Source organism: Microplitis demolitor, chromosome 5 (genome assembly GCF_026212275.2).
Source record: "Microplitis demolitor isolate Queensland-Clemson2020A chromosome 5, iyMicDemo2.1a, whole genome shotgun sequence".
In the NCBI taxonomy this organism is placed as follows: domain Eukaryota; kingdom Metazoa; phylum Arthropoda; class Insecta; order Hymenoptera; family Braconidae; genus Microplitis; species Microplitis demolitor.
Genome location: NC_068549.1, coordinates 5,032,262 through 5,056,525, shown reverse-complemented (window position 1 = coordinate 5,056,525; position 24,264 = coordinate 5,032,262). Strand labels below are relative to the sequence as shown.

At 28.1% G+C, this 24,264-nt stretch overlaps 1 protein-coding gene across 5 annotated transcripts; it reads right to left on the bottom strand.

Annotated features, from left to right (window-relative positions):
* LOC103568195 (activated Cdc42 kinase-like) lies at positions 1 to 23,249 on the bottom strand. 5 transcript variants are annotated; one of them, XM_053739034.1, is made up of 11 exons: positions 23,155 to 23,249; positions 22,873 to 22,893; positions 22,584 to 22,726; positions 19,877 to 19,969; positions 18,383 to 19,801; positions 18,206 to 18,292; positions 17,877 to 18,110; positions 15,473 to 15,594; positions 15,173 to 15,403; positions 5,354 to 5,979; positions 1 to 4,438 (listed from the first exon to the last, which is right to left on the bottom strand). In XM_053739034.1, the coding sequence occupies exons 3-11, from the start codon at positions 22,618 to 22,620 to the stop codon at positions 3,541 to 3,543; spliced, it is 3,747 nt and encodes a 1,248-aa protein (XP_053595009.1). In that variant the 5' UTR covers positions 22,621 to 22,726; positions 22,873 to 22,893; positions 23,155 to 23,249; the 3' UTR covers positions 1 to 3,540. The 5 variants fall into 5 exon arrangements, with proteins under 5 accessions (XP_053595009.1, XP_053595008.1, XP_014300762.1 ...); XM_053739033.1 differs by having other exon boundaries at positions 18,206 to 19,801; XM_014445276.2 differs by lacking the exon at positions 22,584 to 22,726 and having other exon boundaries at positions 18,206 to 19,801; positions 23,155 to 23,248.
* Between the last annotated feature and the right edge of the window lie 1,015 nt (positions 23,250 to 24,264).

The window sequence follows — 24,264 nt, the reverse complement described above, 5'->3', positions numbered from 1 at the left end:
TTTTTTTTTCATAACCAAACAGTAAATATATGCAGAAAAAATCTACATAAGCAATTAGTAAACAACTAGAAATACCATATTATATACAATATGGCATCAATCACAACTAGAATATATATTTATATATATAAATATATAAAACTAAACGATAGATAACACAATATCTTATGCCCATGTAAAAAAATTCATTCCAAAAAGATTCTAAAAAAGTTTGACAGGTGCCATTTATAAAATACGTTCGCACTTATGGAGAGGGGGGGGTCTAAGGAAACGATGTTCGCAGCTCATCAAACAAATTTCCAATTTTTCTCTCGGTTTTTAAAAATTAAAGCTTGCACAAAAAAAATTGTAGTTACTACAGCAGCATCTGTAGTTGAGGTTACTACAAGAGTAAAGAAATTCCAACTTCAACTTGGAGTAACCTCAACCACACATGCAGTAACGCCAACTACAATCGTCAATATTTACTACGATATTTAGTAGTCAGTAGTATTTACATAGTATCCTTTACTATACATTGGCGTACCCACTACTACAATGTTTTACTACAGTATTGTCGTTGGAATAACCACAATTTTTTTGTGTTTATCATTGCAAATAATAAATACTTCAAAATATAGAAATTTGTGCACTACGGAAAAAAATTTGTGGTTCTTCCAACCACAATACTGTAGTAATATATTGTAGTAATGGGTACTTTAGTATGTAGTAAAGGATACTACATAAATAGTACTGACAACTACATATTGTAGTGAACATAGATGATTGTAGTTGGCGTTACTGCACATGTGGTTGAGGTTATTCCAAGTTGGAGCTGACAATTTTTTACTCCAACTTGTAGTAACCTCAACTACAGCTGCCATTGTAGTAACTACAATTTTAATCGGTACGAATTTCTTGTGTAAGGCTGGCACTAGACTGACTATTGAAATCTATCCACAAGTATCTGCAGCAAGACACATAGGTAGGAAAAGACACTGTTTATTGAACTTGAGACCAGGCTTGCTCAAACCTTGAACAAGATTGTTATATGGGTTAAAGGTCCAAATGTGGCGACTTTGGAACTTTTCAGTGTATAAATCAATAATTTCATCGAAGTTTTAATCTGTATCGAGTTTAGAAGTTCTACACATCAAACTTTTTTGGAATATTTTTGGAAGGACTTTTTTTACAAGAGTGTATGGAAGAAATTATTTTGTTTTTTAATTTTTTGGTTTTGATAAGTAGTCGTTTCATTAAACATACAAATATATAAAAGTACACAAAACAATTAAATTATTATTTCGTATTTTTTTATAATATTGATTGCCATTGATTTAAATATTCAAATGAATCATCAAAAACATACAAGCTAATATATAAAAAGTTTCTCACAGTTTAGATATGTATTGAATATTTTTTTCTCTACGTAAAGATCGGACTTTTTCCTCCAATAAGTCTAGTAGTTAAATATTTTCATAAAATTCACGTGAAATAAATAAATTTCACTCTAATGGCCCTTAAAAATAAACTAAAAATTTATTTCGTATTATTAAATTATAAAGTATCTTTGATTTTTTAATCGTCAAGCTTTGCTACAACCTTAAAGCCATTTTTAATACAGAGATTTTTTCAGTAAGTATTTTTTACGAAAAAAAATCTACTATAAAATTACTACACAAATAGTATTGTAAGGGCAGTATGGATTTATGGTGAAAATTACCGATAATATAGAAATTTTTTATACCGAATATAATTTAGAATATTTAATTAAATATCCTAAAATAATAATGAAAAGTATATAGAAGGATTCGTTTTTACGTCAAAGCGTCACTTAATCGCTTCATTTTAACCTATCGGTTCCGGAATAAATGAAAAAAGTCGAATATTTACGAAAACACTCGAATTACAATTTTTTTATTTAATTGTTGTCATCCTGACAAAAGATTAGACTTCGGGTGTCATCGGTTTTTACTTCCACTCTGAATGTTCTGTGTACTAAATATCTCCCACTTCTTTACGCATGCGCACTTTATAAATTTTCGATAGTGGGGGCGATTTCCGAGGTTCTTTCTCTTACTGGTAGAGGTGGATAGTTCCAGGAACATATCGAATTGAACCTGGAACGTTTCTGGAGCGAGAAGGAACTAGTTTCCTGAAATCATATCCGTGGAACTATTTAATATTTTTAAATCTCATAAAAGTTCAGTACTTAGAACGTAGACATACAAAATACTCTAGTATACACAACATTATGCTATGCGACCTATGTGTTTAAGACGCATTCACGACAAACTATATTATTTTATACCAAACAGAGAATGAATTATGATTGCTATTCAACTCAAAGTTCCATAAAAAATCACCAATCTAAAATTATTCTGCTGCTTTACTGCTTGTTGGTAAATGACGGCATTGGCGGATAAAAAAGAACTAGTGAGTGTACTAAAGTGAATTTTGAGGAACGATTGGATACGTCTCCGACAAAAGACATATTTCATGGAACTATACAGGTCCGGAACTATCCACCTCTACTTACTGGGACCAAAATATTATGCAATGAAGTACAAAATTTTAAAAAAGTTCGAATTTTTAAATTTCCTGGCACACGGGTTTTTTTTCTATTATTTATTGCGAATATTAAAATAAATTAATAAATGTTACTAATAAATCATATATATCACTATGTAGTATAGTAAAGTACTTTTCTTGGAGTATATATATTTTTTTTATGTACGAAACATCATTTAAATTCGTAGATTACTTCTTTAGAAAGTAGAATTATCCTACAGTTACCTAAAATATTTGGATAATTTTCACCATAAAGTTTTCTGTGTATTGAAAATAAAAATAATAATCTCATAATGTTGGAAATTATCTAACGAACCTGTAACTTTTACATAAGAGGTTATGTAACTCAACCAAAATAATTTTTTTTTTTTTCAACAGTTTAAATACAATTAATATGTATATCTATAAATTAAATTAGTCTACTGGGAAGTCAATAATTTTTATATGACCACATTTATATTATCGTATCATATATAGTTGATAACTTAAAAATGCGCTACGATCCCAGGTAAAACTATTTTGCCGAAAAATAATCAAAGCTCTAAATCTGGTCGGAATCACGTAACCATAAAATTTCATCGGAAAAACCCGAAGTTGGCCGAAATTTTGTTAGTCAATAATCAGGCCGATAAATAGAGCCGGCCTATTTTCGGCCATAGTATTTTTTTTTTTTTTTTAGTGAAATTATAGAACTTTGAAAAAGTTCAACCGACTTAATATATAATAGAAAATTTTCAAATTTCCGGCCTAGTTTTTGAATTTGTTTTACCTGAGATGTAATAATATATAAACTTAATAAATAAATAATTTATGATCATGGTAATGGTATGTCTTTCCACATATTATAAATATATATATACATACATATATATATAAATATATATGAACACAGATTATAAAGTTGAAATTTCAACAGACAAAAGTAAATAAATAATAATGAATATTACAATTAAAATTTATGAATAAATTTTAACGTAAATTTTTTTTTAATCAGACTGCAGTACTGTCATCAGTGTTTTTAATTGCAGCAGCTGCTTTAACAATATCCCCATCACTTTGATTCAGCATAATTTTGCACTCTTCAAGAGGTAAAAGTTTATGTTCTTTTTTCAGCAACGCTTGAAGACGTTCTAATTTAATAGCCGCTAATATGTCCCAATTGGCCACATCAAGAGCCTTGACACAGGATTCAGGTGTTGATTGATCTTGTAAAACTTTCAACATTATACGAACCTCATCTGATTGTGCTCCATTGTGGGGACCACGAGTTCTGAGTACATTTGGTCTGTCACACGCAAACTCAAGTAAATCTTCACATGATACATGGTCAGATTGTCGACAAAGATCACTGACACGTGCTCTTCTATCGTCTGTAGTTTGAATTTTAGATACATTACCTGTCGTATTACTTTTAAATTCACTGTTTTTTTCAACATTTGTTTTTGTTTCATTCTCTGTCATATTAGAATCAAACGGATTCAATGAACTTGTCGTTTTATTTACTGCATAGTTCAATTCTGAGGATGCTTGAGATTTAACTGCCGCTAAAGAACTACTCGATACTTGAACTAATCCATTTATCGACATTGAATTGTTTTTATCATCTGCAATATTTATATTGTCTGAAATATTTTCAATTTTTTTATCAAATGATGGTTTCCTATCACTTAAAGTCTGAGGATTATCGGAATTTATAAAATAATTTGAGTTTTTAACAGCATCACAGTTAACATTAGATTGATTTTCTCTCAAACTGTCATCTGATAAATCAGAATTTTCAAGTAAATCTTCGGATATAATTCCACAGGGATGTAAACAATTATTTTCTATTGACAATGAGTCTAAAGCTGATAATTCGGAATCGATGCGTCGTTCGAATTCATCTGGGCTGTAAAATAATTTATATATTTAAATTCGTTCTTTGTACCCACATAAAGTTACAGGTTTAATAACAAGAGGAAAATGGAGACGTAGATATCATTTTTTAATATATTTATCATTATGATTACAAATAATCAAATCACAGAAAACTACAGTTATTATAGCACCGGAAATCGCCAGTATGTTCTTTGTATTGGTTTAAAATTTTAAATATTTCAAATAAATTTCTGTTTTTTTTTTCTAAATTATGGAATGACTCCACGGTTTTCGACGCAAAAAAAAGAAATTCTTGGAGTAAAATATTTTTACTTGTCCTAGTAAATTTTTTAAATTATGAATTGAGAATTAAAATTTTCTTAGGCCAAGAAAAAATTTTCTTGAGCCAAAAAAAATTATTGAGGAACGAGAAAAGATTTTCTTGAGTCCAGAAAAAATGTTTAGTTGCCCTAATAAATTTTTTAAACTATGAATTGCAAACGAAAATTTTCTTGAGGCAAAAAAAAATTTTCTTGAACCAAGAAAAAAATTTTGAAGGGCAAGAAGAAATCTCTAGCGTCAAGAAATTTTTTTTCGTCCCAAGAAAATTTTTCTTTTCGTTTCATAATCCAAATTTTTTGGCGCAAAAAATCTTTTTTTTTCTGGGTACAATTTATTTTATTCTTCTTTACCTCAATTTGTTTTTAAATAAAAGTTTCACAAAGAAAAAAAAATTCTTACAAAAAAACAATTTTTTTTTTGTTATTTTTTTTTAAATTAAAAAATTGATCTATTTTCTACACGATTTAACAAAAATGCCCTAAATATATTTACTTTATCAAAAAAAATATATATATTTTCTAGTTTAATTAATTCAAGCTCTCATTTGAGTTTTACAATAGAAAATTTATAGTTTATGTCATATATTCATGAATATTTAAATTACCTATTAGGTGCTGCATTCGGCGTTTGACTGGCTGTTGGAATCATTGGCGTGGAGAAAGACACATTTGGATTAGATAAATTGAACGAAGGAGCCACTCCATCAATCTGATCTTCAGCTGATGATGTTGCAATGGCTTTAGCCAACGTTCGAGAAATTCCACCTCCAGGAATAATTAATGGATGTTTTCGTTGATGTCGCGGTAAATTTGATTTAGATTGCAATGTTCTTGATCTGTCACGCGGCGGTAATGGAATTGGATTTTCTTCAATATTATTTTGGCTCTGACTATTTTCAATATTCATCAATGAGTTGTGTCGCTCTAAAGATTGTGTAGTAAAAATAGAAATGGATGAATTGTTGACCGACATTTCACCCATCTTTGGAAATGTTGATGATCCAACGTGATAAAAATCCGTTGACAATTTATTGTTATCAGATAATCCAACGATTTCGTCAATATGCGGTGCTGTAAGACCCAAACTGAGTTGTTTATTTCCACGTACACGAGGTCTTACTGGTAATCCAGATCGTAACATTCGAAGTGGATTTGTGTCCGTCGTATTGTCTAATGTCTGTGTCTCAACCAGACTATTATATACTTCCTTAGCCTCTTCTGACAGTGTCGCCTAAGTAAGTTGCGGGAATAAAAAAATAGATTTGGGATAAAATAAAATAAAACAAAATAAAATAAAATACTGATTAGGTGTTATAAAATTAAATTAAAAAAAAAAAAAACCTTTATATGTATACATTAGACTGATGAAAAAAAAAATCGACCATTATATGGAAAATAGTATTCGAGATGACGAAAAAAAATACTATTAAAGATTGAGCTCTTAATATTAATATTAACAACCGCGTGATCGCAATTTTCGATTTTCTGTTTAAATAACATGAGAAAAATTTTTTTTAAAGTTTAGAATTTTATCACTCATCAGCGAATCAGTGTATCGGAAAAATTAATAAGCGTTTTTGTTGGAAATCGAACGCTCTATAAAAAAGTTCTCTTATTATTTATTGATTTTTGAAAAGTTATTCAATGTCAAAGTGGAATTTATAGTAAATTTTAGTATTATTTGACTTTTTCGGCAAAACTATCAGACTTACCTCGAAATGTTATGAGACCTTTATTGTAGATTATTTCATTTTCAACAACTTACTTTTTACAAATTTTCCTAAATTCCTGAAAGCTCTTTACTTATTTGCATTTAAATATGAAATTGTTCCAAGAAATCGTATTCTGGCCGATTTTAATTATTTACTTTTAAATGCAAATAACTTAAGAACTTTAAAAAATTTTGGAAACTTGGTTAAAGATAATTAGTAGGAAACAAAATGATCTACAAAAAAAGTCATGTAATATTTTACGAAAAGTCTGACAGTTTCACCGGAAAAGTCAAATAATACTAAAATTTACTGTGAATTCCACTTTGACATTGAATAACTTTTCAAAAATCAAATATATCAAAAAATAACAAGAGAACTTTTTTATAGAGCGTTCAATTTCCAACAGAAATGTCTATTAATTTTTCCGATACACTGATTCGCAGATGACTAATAAAATTCTAAACTTTAAAAAAAATTTTCCCATGTTATTTAAACAGGAAATCGAAAATTGCGATGACGTGGTTATTAATATCAATATTAAGAGCTCAAATTTTAACAGAATTTTTTTCGTTATCTAGAACAATATTTTCCGTATAATTAAAAAAAAAATAAAATAGTCGATTTTTTTAAATCAGTCTAATATATATTTATAAATAATGTTCCAGTATGCAATGTAAATATAAGCGATTTGAATATTTTAAGGACAAAGCAGCAGAAAATTTAATTTGAATAATTTTTTTTTCCAGGTATAAAAAAAAAATATATATATATATGTATATATATATATATATATATTTAATTAATAGAACTATTATTATAATTATTTTTAAGTATTAGAGTGGCCCAAAAAAATCTATTATTTTTTTTCGAGTGTCATATGAAAATTTGTTGATTTAACGTTTCAAGAACCGTTTCACTAGATGTAAACAATAGTATATGTAATGAATGCACGAAGAAAAACTCCCTTTAATCTTTATAGTCAGCTTTATATAGTCGACCCTGGTGGATCCGAATTAAGGTAATTACCGCAATTTACGATATCCGAAAAGGACGTGGTATTGTACGGTAAATTACGGTATTTTACCGTAAAATTACGGCAGGTCTAGGTTATTTTATCGACAAATAAAGTATTGCACTGGAAAAACTGTAAGAATAATAAAATTATACGGTGCTTACACGGAAAAAGAATAGTAGTGGCTACTCTCTGGGATAGTACTGAGTACTTTGGGTAAAAAAAACTGTATGCTATCTAGACTGAATAGTACTGTCAGGGATAGTACTCAATACTATCCAGAGAGTAGTGGATATAGTCTAGATAGCATACAGTACTGTCTGAAATTTTTTTTTTACCCAAAGTACTCAGTACTATCACAGAGAGTAGCCACTACTATTTTTTTTCCGTGCGACAAATTTGCCGTAGAAATCCAGTATTCTACGGTAAATTACTGGAAAATGCGGTAAATTACAGTAATTTACCGTAATTCAGACCTGCCAGGGCAAGTTATAAATAATTGACTTTATTCATAATTAAAAAAGATTCATACTTTATAAAACCGGATACTTTATTTAATACTATTCAGTTAACAAAACGACTCAATAAAAAATGTCAACTTTGGTGTTATGTCGTATCAACTAATAAAGGTATGTAAGGTTATGAAATTCAGCTGATGTTGCATTCATCTACACATGCGTGTGCTGATTAATTGAATGCGCATGTGCAGTCTAGATTTTGGTCATGTTAATAAGGTAGCTAAATTTAAAGTGACGTCATAAGAGAGAAAGGTGATAGATTAGTCATTGGCTTGAAATATTGAGTAGGGATATACTCTGGCATTTCATTGAAATTCAGGGGTTAAATATATATTAAATCATACTTTTGACCAATCAGAAAGCATTGTATTATAACACAGTAGGACCTCGTTATAAGACTAGCTCGGGCTGTGGGGGAAAAAATTCTTACAATTGAGGTGCCCCCACGATTGTACTTAACAGCGTTTGCGCCCAAACCTCGCTATAAGACTATCGCCGTTTTGCGTTTTATTTATGTATTCGGTTCAACTCTACTCTATTATACAGTGAATCTATTTCATATATAATCATAAATAAACAGAATTTTGTCGTTCTTTTCTTTTAATTAATTATGTGATACAACGAAATTTGGAGTATTCTTTATGAAAATAAATTATTTAATGTACAATCTTTATGTATGTACATTTTATCTCGATTTTAGTCGTACTGGTCGTTAGTCTTATAGCGAGGTTTCGGCACAAAACTTTTATTGAGTAGTTGGTGGGGGAAGTGTTCCGAGCGAGTTTTAACAAATTGAGGGGAAGAGTCTTATAACACGTAGTCTTACAACGAGGTCCTACTGTATAAAATTTTGTAAAGCTGACTTTAGCCAGTTGACAGTGTATTTCTTCGGCAAGAGTTACATAAAATATTTTATAAAACTGGTTTATGGAGAGGGTTCTTAAAAATGTTAACTAATTTTGTAATTTTTTTAATTGCCAACTAATTTTCATATAAAACTCGAAAAAAGTACTTGGTTGTTTTGGGTCACCTTATTAAGTATATATTAAAAAAGGATATAAATAATAAATATTTATTGCATTTAATATAACTGTAGAATATCTTTTATATTTATATATAATGAGCATACAAATTATGAGCAATAAAAAAAAACAAAAGGGCATAATTCAATGCAATAAATAATTCCCAATCAATCAATCAATAATTGATGATAATAAAAATAAATATATATATTTTTAATTATAAAAATTATTATAGTTATGTATAAAAATTTTTTCGTATAAAAATAAAAAATGTATCATATAAATGGTCCATGCAACTCAATTTAAAATTGTCTCATTCTTATAAAATTTTTACAAAATTACAATTATGCCCATTTGTTCCTCAACTTTTAAATTGTAAAAAAGTTGTAAATTGTATAAAAAATTTCACAATAACATGATAATCAGATTACTATCGATGATATAGTACAAGCATAATATCATTCTAAGCGTATATAAATATATGTAAAACATGGTCACATATATATATGTATATGTATGGTAATTGTGTCTAAATATATATCGTCTCGAAAAACCGGCTCCAACAAACAAACAAAATTTAAATTATTTTTTCTTCTTGTTTTTTGTTTTTTTTTTTTTTTTGTATCTATTTTTATACCTATTCTAATTTTAGTGATTGTTATTTTATAAAACCCACTAATCTAGTCTTACTACGAGTCTATTCAATTTAATAATAAATTAATAAATAATTTTAATAATAAATATTAAAATATTATTTTTAATAATTTAAATAATAATTAAGAAATTCATTTATTATAAATTAATATATTACATATGAAAGCATTCACATATGAATGAATAAGTAAATCACGCGTGTATAAAAAAATTCGTTCCAAAAATCTTCATTTTCAATGAGCTTTAAATTTTGAGTCGATTCAAAATTGAAACATACAAATAATCATTTATTGATAACTTCAAGATTATAATTTTGTGTTAAAAGCAGCCGACTAATAATTTTTGGATTGTTTTAAAAACAATAAACTAAAAAAAAAAATATTTCAAAAAATTGCACCGATAGTTTTTTTAATTTTCTACATGTGCATATTTTTAGTTTTTTTTTTAATTAAATTGTTGAAAAAAAAATCAAAAATTATTAATTGCCTGCTAACTTCAGAATTTTTTGATTTCTTTCATAAAAAAAAAAAAAATTCGAAAATTTTGAATTCTTGTGATCTTTTTTTTCTTTGATCTGAACTTTAAGTAACTCAATTAAGAATGAAACATCTGCATAAACTAATTAAATAATAAATTTTTTATTTTTAGAATCTTCAAATTCAAAATTGCCCAAAATTTGAAAGCTCATCATTACAAATATTTTTGTAATGAATTCCTTTTTCACGCGGGATATATTAAAATATACTAGTTATCAGTAATCATTAAAAAAATGAATAAATAAATTAAAAATTAATATTCGAAAGTATGATTGTTAATTTGATTCTATTTTCTTACGGTTGTTGGTCTAGTATGAGTAGCCGGGGTCGATAAACCGCACCGACCTTTAATACATGATCACCGTATGTACATTCAATACAGTTTCCGTCCATTCACACGCAGTACTTGATAGTACTTTAGGGGTTTATAGCCAGTGAAGATCGATCCGACGCTTCACTTTCTCTTAGTACACCTATTAAACTTATTATTCATCCTTCTTATTGTCTATTGTGATTCAAACTAAACATATATAAATAATAATACTAATAAAAATGCCTCATATATTAACACTGATCACCAAAGCATCAAAAAATCCACTTTGCTTTTACATAACTCTATTTAAATATTACAATTGTTCAAAATGTATCAAAATTTCCAAAAGGCTTTACTGTCAATTTTAACAATTTCTTTTCTTTTTGATTATTTTTTAAAATTATTACTGTTTTTTTTTTTTTTTATACCAAATTATTGTGAATAATAAGAAATGTCTAAAGAGAAAGCGCGGCAAGGTGCAATTAATTTAAAAATTAATAATTAAATTAAATTCAAATATAAAATTATTTAAATTTTATCTCGTCTAATTTCAAATTTTTCATTAAAAAAAAATATTTTACAGGCCATTTTAAAATTAGAGCATTGCGGATATCGTTACGTCATCGTTGTAATCAATACTAATAATTAAAAATTTAAATTCATGTGTCATTCATAAATTCAGAATATTCCGAACTAGTATCAGAGTCTAATTCCGAATTACTGGTAAAAGTTTGACTAGAACTTGGCGCGCTTTCAGGCCAAGATACCGTCTGATTGCACAACGAAAATTGTGAGGATAAAGAATTTAAAAAACTCGTCGAAGGCAGTGGTGATTTTTCGGAATTTTGAATACCCGGGTAAGATGTCGCGCCGTCATTAGGATATACACCAATAGACTCACGATTTTTTTTATTATAACCAATTTTAGAATTTCCCGAAGCTTTTTTACGTCGTCGCTGAATTTTCAATCGACTCCGTATGTCTGTGTCCGAGTAAAAAATCGAATCTGAATCATCACTGCACTGACTACTCGAATAAAATGATCGTATACTTTTTCTTGATGTATTTTTTACAGCATCGGACAATGAAAAAGTACGCGGACGACATGGATTTTTATCTATATCTATTTTATTATTGTCTATTGACCCAGACTGTTTTATTAGTTTATTATTCCTATTAATTAATTCATTACGACATCGTCTAGGAAATTCTAATAACCGTTGCTGTGTTTTAGAATTAATACCCATTTTATTACGTACCCCAGTATTCAAATGTAATTCTAATCCCGTGGCCGTTGGTTCATTGGTCAATTTTTTTTGGGTCATATTATTAGCGCGATTTGTCGGATCGCGGATCGCAACACCATTTTCATTGGATGAAAAAAATTTATCATTTGACGGTACATCGACGCTGTTTAAATCAGACTTAATTATCGGAATTAATTCTGAATTTCGTGAATTTCGCGCCATATTTTTATTATCAAATTGCGCTGTCGCTGTATTTGATGTCAATTTAATACCATCATCTAGTCGTTTCTTATCATCTGGATAATGTTTTACATTTTTCGAGTTAAAAATTCCACATTGATAATTATCCCCAATTGAAATTTTACTATTAAGTTGAATTTGATTTTTAGTTTCAATATCCGACTGTAATCTCAAACGTTCAAAATTTAATCGCAAACTTTCCGATCCGCTGCTGCTGCTGATATCAATATCTTTTTTTATCGGCTCGGAAATAAAAAGGGGATTGTGTAGGATTGAGTACGGCAATAAATCGCAACTTTTTTTTTTAAATTCATTTTTCTGGTAATTTTGGGAATTAACGCGAACTGAATTTACGAAATCGTTTGAATTATCCGTTGATATTGAAGTCATTTGTTTCAAATTGCCCATTCTATTTGATGATAATCCACATGCACTATTTACATCCTGATTAGATAACGCACTAGCGCCCGCAGTAGAACCACCCGCAGAAGTACCAGCAGTAACAACTTTTATATTTTTAATTTCATCTCCATTTAGATTTTTTTTACTAAATTTATCAAATATATCATAGTCTACAGTACGTTTATTAGGCACTGAATTTTTAAATCTTTCATCAGATTGATATTTGTTTGATAAAATACTACTATTAGATGACGAGTTTTTGTTCATACTCTCAGCGATATATGAATTTCTTCGTAAATTTCTAATGTCATCAAACTTTTGCTTATTAATTATTTGATTTAAATATTTAGGATCATCAGTCAATGTATATTTAGGCTCGTCGATTAACGTGTACTTGTAAAAATTATTTGAAAATTCGTCATTACCGTCGGTTAAACTACCGCTGGATTTTAAATCTTTGTCTGCTATATTTTCTTTGTAACAATTGAATGCATCAGTCGCACAATCTAACGCGTCATCTGTGTCGTAGTTTTTTGATTGTTCGAAGTAACGATCGATGTAACTAGCGGATATTCTACGCGCGTCTTTGGTAATATTTAAATTCGGGCTTGATAAACGCGATGCTTTACCATTAATACCTTGGGTTAAATTATTACGCGAATTGCCTGACACGATATTACCGTAATTACCAGCAGATTTACTGTTACTGTTACTGGCTTCTAAAAATTCTGTTGATTTGACTAGGTTTTGTTTCATTGCTTTATTGTTTAACATGTGATTATCAAATGCCATATCCATGTATGTCGTCCAGGCATTCGATTTTGTCAAGAGTTCACGGGATTTAGCAAAACAAAATTCTGCTGAAGCTTTGTCCCACAAGGGTAATTTTAAAGTCGATGGTGCTCCAAGTGATTCTAAACTTGAAACAGTTGATGATAATGATTGCAAACTTGAACATAACCACTTTTTAAAATAAAATATTTAATTTATGTAATGCAAAAATTAAGTTATTTTATTTTTATGGTTGTTAAATAAGAGAATAAATTATTTGTAAAGTATAGGTAATGTAAAAGTAAAACATAATGATGGAGGAGGATAAGGAATAAGTGGAAAAAAAATGTAATTATTAGTATTTTTTTTCTAACTACCAAATGCTATAGTACTTTTAAATATTTAAGTTTTCGCGGTTTTATTTTAATTGTTTTTGGTTAAGAACTCCGTTTGAATCTGATTAAACTAGATCGGATTTATATCGGATTTGGTCAGTCAATCGGAATGCATGGGAGCGCTTCGATTAACTGATTGAATTTTATTCGAATTCAATTAATAATAATTTTTTTTTCGATTATTCTCCAATGGAATCCGAATGAAATATTTTACTCAGATTTAATCGGATTTGATTGGATAAATAAATTATTATTTTCCAATTGAAATATTTTAATCGAAATCAATTGGAAAATAATAATTTATGTTTCCGATTGAATCCGATTGAAATATTTCAATCAGAATGAATTGAAAAATAATACAGTAGGAACTCGCTATAAGACTATCGCCGTTTTGCGTTTTATTTATGTATTCGGTTCAACTCTACTCTATTATACAGTGAATCTATTTCATATATAATCATAAATAAACAGAATTTAGTCGTTCTTTTCTGTTAATTAATTATGTGATACGACGAAATTTGAAGTATTATTTATGAAAATAAATTATTTAATGTACAATCTTTATGTATGTACATTTTATCTCGATTTTAGTCGGACTGGTCGTTAGTCTTATAGCGAGGTTTCGGCACAAAACTTTTATTGAGTAGTTGGTGGGGGAAGTGTTCCGAGCGAGTTTTAACAAATTGAGGGGAAGAGTCTTAAAACGCGTAGTCTTATAACGAGGTCCTACTGTAATTTTTTATCAATCATTTTTCCGATTGAAACCGATCAGAATTTTTTAATCAGATTTCATTAGAGTTTTTTTATCAGAGATAGTTTCTATATTAATAAAATATAAAGTTTGATTGATTTTTATTTAAATAATTTTATCAAATTTAAGTTGCTGACGAACAAAAGGGCATGTTTCGATTTTTTTTTTTTCTAAATTAAAATACAAATTTATTTTTGATATTTTGTAAAAATAATATTTTGTTAATTTTAAAAATTGTCAAAGCATTTATTATTTTAGTAAAACGCAATATTTACTATGCAGAAAATAAAATAAAAGCACCTTTATTCGTTAGCTTTGTATTTATAAAAATAGAAAAAGCAATTTTTTAAATTTTATTTTGATTAAAGTTAAAAATATTTTTTATCTTTGCTAAATATCAAATTTATGTTTTAATAAAAAATTTATTTTACGTCTGATTAAAATACAAATTTGGTATTTATGCACAAGTCCTTTACCCGCTTTTAAATAAATCTCCCATTAACAAGTATATGACGCCGAAATTATGATATTATTTCAAAACAAAAATATTTTTGATTAAGAATTTACTTAATTATTGATCATCAATAAACAATATTTTCATCTCAAGAATTTATTCTGATTATTATTCGAAAAAATTTTTCCCGCTAAAAAATCGTCATTATAAAATTTAAAAAATGTGTGACTAAAAGTGCATAATTACCAAAAAAAATTTTATAATGAACGTAATAAAAACTTAATTATAATCAATCAATGATTGCGATAAATAAATTCGATTTTTAAAAAATACGCCGACCAAATTAGCAAAATTAAATATGCAGATATAAAAAAAATGTTTTTTTAAAATAACATACCTGGATATCTGGTATACTCGCAGCTTCTTCAGCAAAGTGTCGCCTGTCCGGTTTAGGACTGTGTTGATGTGGTAATTTAAAAGAAAATTTTCTTCGCCTCGATGGACTCGTAGACGTCACAGGTGACTCCGGTGGATACTCAAGATCTGTCATAGAACGAGCAGTTAATTCTTGTGCCATCGCTATTGCAGAGTAAAGTGTTTTTTGATCAGCTGCTGATATTGGCTTAACCTGTTACAAAAAAAAATATATTTTATATCAAATGCAAATTTATTTTTTTCTACAAAATAAAAAACTTACAGTTGCTTGTTTTTTTTTATTACTCTGCTTTGATTGCATTTCTCGAAGCTCATTCTTAACATTACTCGATTCTTGTTCAGCAGATGTCGGATGGCCTGGTGGTGATGAAGGAGATGATGTTCCTGTCATATAAATTACTTAAATTAATTTTACCATTACGTTGAAAGACCCAGTACCTGATCAGGGAACTGGTACTCAATCACCATGTAATTGTATATCTATATTTTTATTTAGTAATTATAGATATACAATTACATGAGTGAACGGGTAGTAGTTTCCTAATTGAGTACTGGGTCTCTTACTTTACTAAATTGAGAAGAAAAAAATTAAATTCAAATAATTATTGTTCTTGTTTCCATAAATACTCAAAATAAGTCATTTTTTTCTAATATAATATTGATAGTTTTTATTTTAAGAGTACTATTGCTTCAGTTTAGTAATAAATTTCTAGAAGCATCAATTACTTAAGGCAAGTAAATATTTATTCAATTTAGTTGATACGTTCTCAAATTTATTACAATTATAAACTTCAATAAAGCAATTATTTAGTTAAGGTAAAAGCCTATACCCGGTCACTTTTCATTGAAGTGAGATTAAATCACTCAATATAAATTAATAAATAAAATGAAAAGCCATATTTTTTTTTATAGTTATTTTTTGAAGTTTCGAGTATTAGAATAAAATTTAAGTTTGAAGAATAATGTTGATAATTAATTATTATTAATTTTTTAAATAAGGTCCTTGAGTGTACCCATAGTCGCTCACTAAAAGTTGCTATGTACCATTACTCGATCAACACATGGCCCTTTAGTCGCTCAAAGACAATATCAATTAAACTATGATAAGTTTAGTGATTTGGAAAATAATTTACAAATTATATTACTTCATTCTTTCATAATATAAAATTTCATGAATTTTGAAAATATATTTAATAAGATACAGTTATAACAATTCTTAAAAAATTTGACGTAATCTAAATTTAATCAAATGAATGAACGTTTAAGTAAAAAAATGCCCGGCTGAGCGCGATTTTGAATACAGTCATTCAATTTAAATTTATAATCTATTATAAAATAATTTGATACGTCATATTTGAATATATTTAGATTCACAAATAATTACTTATCAATAATAATAATTTTAGTTGTAATTTTTTTTTATAGAAATTATAAAAAGAGCGGGTTTAGGGGCTTTTACCTTAAATAAAAAAAAAAGGAATTGAAGAAAGATATAATTAAAAATTTGAAAAAAATTATTGCACTGAGAAAAAAATTTTTTTTTGTAACAAAATGAAATTTCTCATTGGTATTGATAAAAATATAAAATATATCAATTTTTTCGAGAACTACTTCTATAAACTATTAAATATTTAAATTTTATTGTTTAGTTGTGTAAATTAATATTTAAGATGACAGACATTGATGAATAACTTAAGAGTTTATAAAAACATGGTTTCCAATAAGCCACCGTGGCTGAGCGTCATAAGTCTCGTATGATCGGTCTAGCTTAGAATCTTAGGCAGGGTAAATTTATTTATTTATAAAAAAAAATGTTTGCTAAGATATAAAACTAATCTGAACATTAGATAAAAAAGGCATGTCTAATGATATTTTTTTGACAAAATAATAGTATATTGTGTGACAAGGGAAAAAACAAAACGATTTCAGACCAGCCGAAGTTGGCTGACATCACCCGAAGTTTCAAATCGTGTCATCCTTAGTTACACACAATATTTTTCATGAGTACCTGCATTGGAACTTAAAGTTTCAGTGTCAGCAGCCAGTCAGAAACAAGTTAATTTAAGACCAATGGTGTCATCAACTATTAGCGTTAGCGTAAATTGTCATTTGCAATTTATAATTAAGCAGAGACTATAAATACTATTTATTATTGACACTAATTTTTATAAAACTTAATCACAGTCAGAACTGTCATTTACGTAAATAAAATTAATGGTCTGAAATTACTATTGAACAAATTACAAGTATCAGAGTTTAAATTGCGAAAGCCTTCAGTCAGCGGGCAGAAAAATTATTTGTTTGTTCCCTCGGGATGAATCAAGTTTGTTTCTGCCCGCTGACTGAAGGCACTTACAATTTACGTGTTTGCTAATATTAATTCGTGACATTGGACTGAAATTCGCTTCTTTCGACTGGCTGTAGAGACACTGAAACTTGAATTTTCGATGCTGGTATCATGAAAAATTTTTTTCTTAGTATTAAGCAAGTAAATAAAATACTCGAATAAAGTAAATATTCAACTTGATTGAAGAAAATAATTGCTCGGCACTATTTAAGTCACTAAAATACTTAAAACAAATATTTTTTTCTTGAAAATATAAATTATTTTCTCAGTACATCATTACTATTTTAAATACCAATTAATATCTACATAAATTACTTGCCTAGTGACCGAAACATCTGGTCCATTTCATCCAATAAACTCGGACCGAAATCAAAATCAAGCGGCTTGTCAAATCTCAGCGCGCTGTCTTGGTTCTCTTCATCACTTATCTCATGATATTCATGATCATTATTACCAGAATTATCAATATTCATTGATATAATCGATTGATCATCATTCTTATGACTCATGTCCACATGTGTAAGTCCCGAAGCTGCATCAGACCACAGATTATCTGTAAGATAAATAAATAATATCAAAATATATATATTTACTTAAATAAAAAAAAGTAAATAAAAATGAAGATAACAAAAAAAAAGTTAAAATTACCATTTTTAGTTTGTGAATCATATGACGAATGTTTATTATTGTTAACATTTGCATTGTCACGATTAGTATTTTCATGATTTAGCGATTCTTGATAAAAAATTTGACTAGAATTATTAGCCGCATCTTCATGTGGTTTATAAGGAGTTACTATTTGTCGCGGTAAATGCGGATACTTACCACCAAGAAAACTTATATCACCAAAATATGCTCCATCTAAACCAACATGTCCAGTATGACGTAAATCACCTTGCGGTGATGAAATCATATCAGTACGAATTTTACGTCTATGAGATGAAAATGCATTTTTACCATCACCTCGTAGAAATTCACCCGGTTTATTGCTCGGTAAATTTGATCCCAAATATGCAATAGTGTGAGCCGGACTAAATAATCCTGTTTTTCCATTACTCAGTACACCTTTCCACAATAAATTATTAACTCCTTTATTTAGTACTGTTATGACATCGCCTTGACGATACGTCAATTGACCAATTTCGCTGTTATCCTGCACAGCCTGTACCTGTTCAGGTTTTAAATCCGGCAGTAGTTCAATGAGCTCAGAAAATTTCGGTCGTTTTGCGGGTTCATGTTGCCAGCATTGTTGCATTAATGTGTAATACTCTTTGGGACAACAGTCTGGTTGTTCAAGCCGTTGGAAATTTGGTTCGTCAATGGCTTCTAAAATTTGATGACCTGTCAGAGCCGCCCACGGTTGAAATCCGTAACTAAACATTTCCCAAAGTGTTACACCGTAAGCCCAAACGTCACTGGAAGATGTGAACTTGAGGTACGATATACATTCGGGTGCACACCAAGCTATGGGTAATTTTAAATTTACATTAAAATTTGTTTGATAGTAATCTTTACCAACCCCCAAGGCTCTGGATAATCCAAAATCCGATATTTTGACTTTATTTTTCGAAAATACAAGAATATTTCTTGCCGCTAAATCACGATGAATCAGTCTTTTGGCTTCGAGATATTGCATACCATCGGCTATTTGAATTGCGAAATCACAGAGTGATATTACAGGAAAACTAACACGTAAACTTGGCTGTTTCAAACATTCCAATAGTGATCTCAATGGTGCTAATTCCGTAACAAGCATAAGGGAATTGGTATCTAATACAACTCCGTACAATCTGACAATATGTTCATGATCAATTGCATGCATTATTGCTGCTTCTTTTAAAAATTCAATTGGATTATTTTGCATTCGTTCACGGGATAAACATTTGATAGCTACTTGAATCCTTTCTCCGTCATTACTCCATACCCCTTGTTGTACGATACCAAATTCACCGATTCCCAATTCTTTGTTAACGATTATTGCGTCTGCTGGTATCATATGTTTATTTGGAACTTTTATCGGCGGCTTATCTTGTTTTTCAATAGACAATACATTTATCGCTCCAGGAGGCGGCTCTTCACGTTTAGGCAAAAGCATTTTTTTGAATTTAGATAAATAATTTTGGGGGAAATGTTTTTGGAAATATTTTTTTAAACGACGCATTTCTGGTTTGCTCATTCCGATGGCTGTCAAATCTTCTTCAGTCACATATTTTAATTGGGCAGTTGATTGTACTTTTAGATCTCCTTTAAATAATTACAGTTTTATTACTTGCTTATTTTAAATTAATTACATTATTTTATTTATATTTTTATTCTTACCTTTAATACCTGTGTAATACTGTTGTAACTCGGCCTCCATAAGAAATTCATATAATCCTGGACCTGAGTTACGATAAAGTCCTCCTTGTGATTCTAAATTTATTTTAAATAAACAATAATTAATATTTATATTTTTTAAATTCTATATGGAGTGACTGAATTACGATACTAAAGTTAGCCGACGTCTAATAATTTTTTGATTTTTTTTAAAATGATAAATTAAAAAAAAAAAAAAATTGCACTTGTAATTTTTAAAATTTTCTATACGTGCATATTTTTAGTTTTTATTTTTTTTGTAAATGATATTTTGAAAAAAAAAAATCCAAAAGTTTTTTATTGCCTGCTAACTATGATACTCAACTTAGCTAATGTCTAATAAATTTTGGATTCTTTTACGTTTGATAAATTATAAAAAAAATAATTTTTGAAAAAATTGCACTTGTAGCTTTTTTAATTTTCTACATGTGCATATTTTTAGTTTTTTTTTTTAAATTGATTTGTTGAAAAAAAAATCTAAAAATTGTTAATAGTCTGCTAACTTTAGGTTCGGTTTATTATTTGTCTACATTTTACTACAATTGAGTTAAAAAAGAAGTACTTTTAAAAATAGAACACATAATGTATAGACTTGTGGAATGAATCCTTAAAGAATATTTATTTTTAATTTCTATTGCTATGTATGCATATGCTTTTTGAATTCCAAGTAACTATTTTAGTAGAACAATTTCACTTCGACATTCTCTATTCATGACGTCTCCACTTAATAATAAACGTTCAAAAATTTTTAAAATACTCATCCACTAAAACTATTCCAAGTTATTTACATTCTGATTTTCGTATTGAAGAGGAAAAATCCATTAATTAATTAATTATTAATCAACAATTTTAACTAAAAAAATTTCCTCACAAAATAATTATTAAATTAACAGCAAACACCCAGAAATTTCTTTATTGTAAGAAAAAATAATTAAACATTAGTAAAAAAAAAAGAAAAATGAGAAAATGCATACGAGGAATTTTTTAAAAACTTCGTGTGCATATTTTCAAAAATTTAATTTTGAACACCGGTTACTAGGCTCGAAAAAATCAAACGCAGGTTCTACGTGTTTTTATAAAAATTTGAAGCAAGTTAACGATATCTCATTTTTCTATAAAATGATAAACGGTAATATTGACTTGATACTATTAAAATATGGTAAAAAAAAAAGTTCAGAAATAGTTAAAAATCAGTTTTTTCTGACCGTATATTTTGTACTTGAAAAAAATGATAAAATTTATCACTTTTATTGGATAGTCAAAAAAAGTTTACAAGCGTCGAAAAATATTAATTTATAGACAGAAAAATATGATTTTTTGAAACAAATAAGTTTTACTCGCTCTAAAAAAGTTTTTACTTATCTGAAAAAATTTTTTGCATCATGAATTGAATAAAAAATTTTTTTAGGTCAAGAAAAAATTGTTTGGGGCAAGAAATTTTTTTTAGTCGTAAAAAAATTTTAGTTTTTATTTGATAATTTAATAATTTGGACATTAGCGCAGTATATGATTACCTCCAAATAAATTATCTAGCAAAAATAAAGCAAGTTAACGACATTTCATTATTTTATAAAGTGATAAACGGTCACATTGACTCACCAGAAATACTCGAATGCTTTTAATTTGTCTGTCCCAAAACGGACCTACGACATAGCCAACTGTTAAATACCGTAAAATCTTCAAAAAACTATGTCCGTTCTGGGCCTATCAACAGAATAGCCAATTCAGTCAATGCGATTTGTTCAGACATGAACTTGTTCGGTTATCCCTACAAATCTTTTCGTACGATCGTTAAAAAGCTGCTACTGGATTACAACTAACCATCAATCCCTTACATGTAATCTATTCTTATCAAGTATTTATCTTGCAATCCATCGTTCAAAATGTAACTTTTGTAAAATTATTTATTTTTCTTTCCTCTTTTTATCCTTAATAAAACTTATTCATGTATACAGTAACAAAAATTTTGTAAAAATTAACACAGAATTGTGTGTTAAAATAACACTTTACACAAATTTCTGTTATTTTAACATTGTTCATTTGTGTAAAAAATTAACACAAAAAATGTTGACATTCTCTGTTACCAGTTCTGAAATTTTTACACATCAAATGTTATCTGCAACCCACGTTAAATTTCAATTTAACACTTTCATTTGTGTTATTTTGATTCTTACAAAAATGTATGTACATATAAGCTTAGCAAGTGACGATGCTAAGTTCAACACATTTTTTGTGTTACTTTAATGAATTAACACACGCTCTATGTTAAAGTTACATTTTAAAAGTGTTAACACTGGACAGTATTACTGAGTAAAAGTTACTTTTGTTTCAATTAAAATTTTTTTGTCTTAAAAATGAACTGATAAAATAATACAAAGACAGTATGTTAAATTAACACACAAAAATGTTAAATAGTTAACATAAAATTTTTAACACACCTTTTTTATATAAATACGAATAATTAAATAAATAAATATATAGATATTGTTAATTATTTTTAAAAAATAAAAATTGTCGGATGTTTGCTAGTTCTATTATTTAAATTAAGCGATGGTTAAAGTAATTAATCAAATAATTTATTCGAGTATTTCATTAAAATAATTACTCATTAAAAAAAAAAAATATGCTAATTTAACAAAACGTCATTCCTTATTGATCAGCAAATAATTACTTCCACAAAACCTCGTCCATAAGCATTCGTGATTCATTCACCATACAATGTACCCACTCATTTCCACTGTTCTACATATAAGTACGTAAGAAACTCTATGAAAATCTATTAAAAAACAGCCTCTTATATTTTTGGAGCCGGTACTAAAATAAAATGTCGAGTTCTATTATTATTCTGTCCATAAAATATTAAACATTAATAATAATTACAATAAATAATTTAATAAATAAATAAATAATAAAATAATTTAAAAAAAAAAACTTTAATTTAAAAAATAAAATAAACTCACCCATTGTAATAATTGTAATGCCTAAAAATTTAAATAAATAAATTAACACTTGAATAATTATTTAAAGAAAATATTTTTAAAAAATAATTTATAATTATTTGGCGATTGTATTTTATCATTATTTTAAAAAAGTCAATGTCATGGATATTATGTTATGGATACAACTATGTGCGTAAAAAATTTTTATCATTTAAATTACACAATATTCTTTATCTTATTATTATTATTATTATTATTAATTACTAACAGTATAAATGTACAAAAAGGTATTAAAAAACCTACTAATTACGACTACCAAGTATTTATAATAATCATTAACTATTTTCTATTCACCGTCCACTTTCACCCCAGCCTCCGAATCCGAAATCGGTTTTACCTATACCCTATACACACACATATGTCATATTATCCACTCAATACACATACTACAGTGTGTATAATACATACATACTTATTTCTTAAGACTTATTCTAATGACACAACTAAAGGCGAATTTAAATTCAGCTTCGCGCAGCGCGTAATTCAACATGGCGGTAGTTGCGATGTTCCCGCGTAAATTCAAAATTCAAATTTAAATGATTATTGGGACAATAAGCTTTTAAAAATTTTAATATGTAAAAAGAAACAGCCAGTATGTTTTTGGATGGAATTAAAATAATTTTTAACACTTAATTAAGTGTTGGATTAATTAAAAAATTATTGTTTTTAAATTTCGTGTCAAATTGGTGTTACTATGGATGCATTCCGAAATGCGCTGCGAGCAGCTGTAGCGTAGCGCGTTTTGGAATGCACCCTTATTATTAATTAATTATTCTTATTACTTACGCGGTAAATTTAAATATTAGAAAAATAAATTATTAAAAATTGACGAAAATTAAAAATCGTATATCAAAATAAAATGGCGGCAGAATATGATAGAAAAATATTTAAAAAATTAAAAAAAAAACACGCAAGTGTTTGAACAAACCTTGGTGGAGAAATAATATGCAGAAGGGTGTCCTAATACACTTGGAGATTTAATTTAAATTGCTCCAAGTGTATTGCAACTAAAAAAACGTCACTTAATTGCTATTTCCCACCAGACGATGCCAGATGATTTTGCTCAGGAACTTGAAAGGTATCAGCATCAGCAATTCGCAACACTTTACACTAGCACTGAACACTCAACACTTAACTACACCACAGACACTTTACACAATTAAAATTTTACAAACACTGCACATTTTAATTAAACAATGACTATGAGCAATAAATTTTATGGATAATTCCGCGAATTAACTGCAATACTGTGTTTCTATTTAAACGTAAAGAAGGATCTGGACTATTGCTGCCATTGTCGATGATACTGACTGCTGCTATTGGACCGCCAGTTGATACAAAACAATTCGATTT

What these genes read in the sequence shown, in the direction of transcription:
- LOC103568195 (XM_053739033.1), bottom strand. Translation starts at nt 22,620, where the DNA reads ATGAATCACGAATGCTTATGGACGAGGTTTTGTGGAA. An exon ending in TGATTCACAAACTAAAAATG is followed by an intron (nt 18,111 to 18,205) that starts GTAATTTTAACT and finishes TTTATCTTACAG; the next exon opens with ATAATCTGTGGTCTGATGCA. An exon ending in CCAGATGTTTCGGTCACTAG is followed by an intron (nt 15,595 to 17,876) that starts GCAAGTAATTTA and finishes TTTATATGACAG; the next exon opens with GAACATCATCTCCTTCATCA.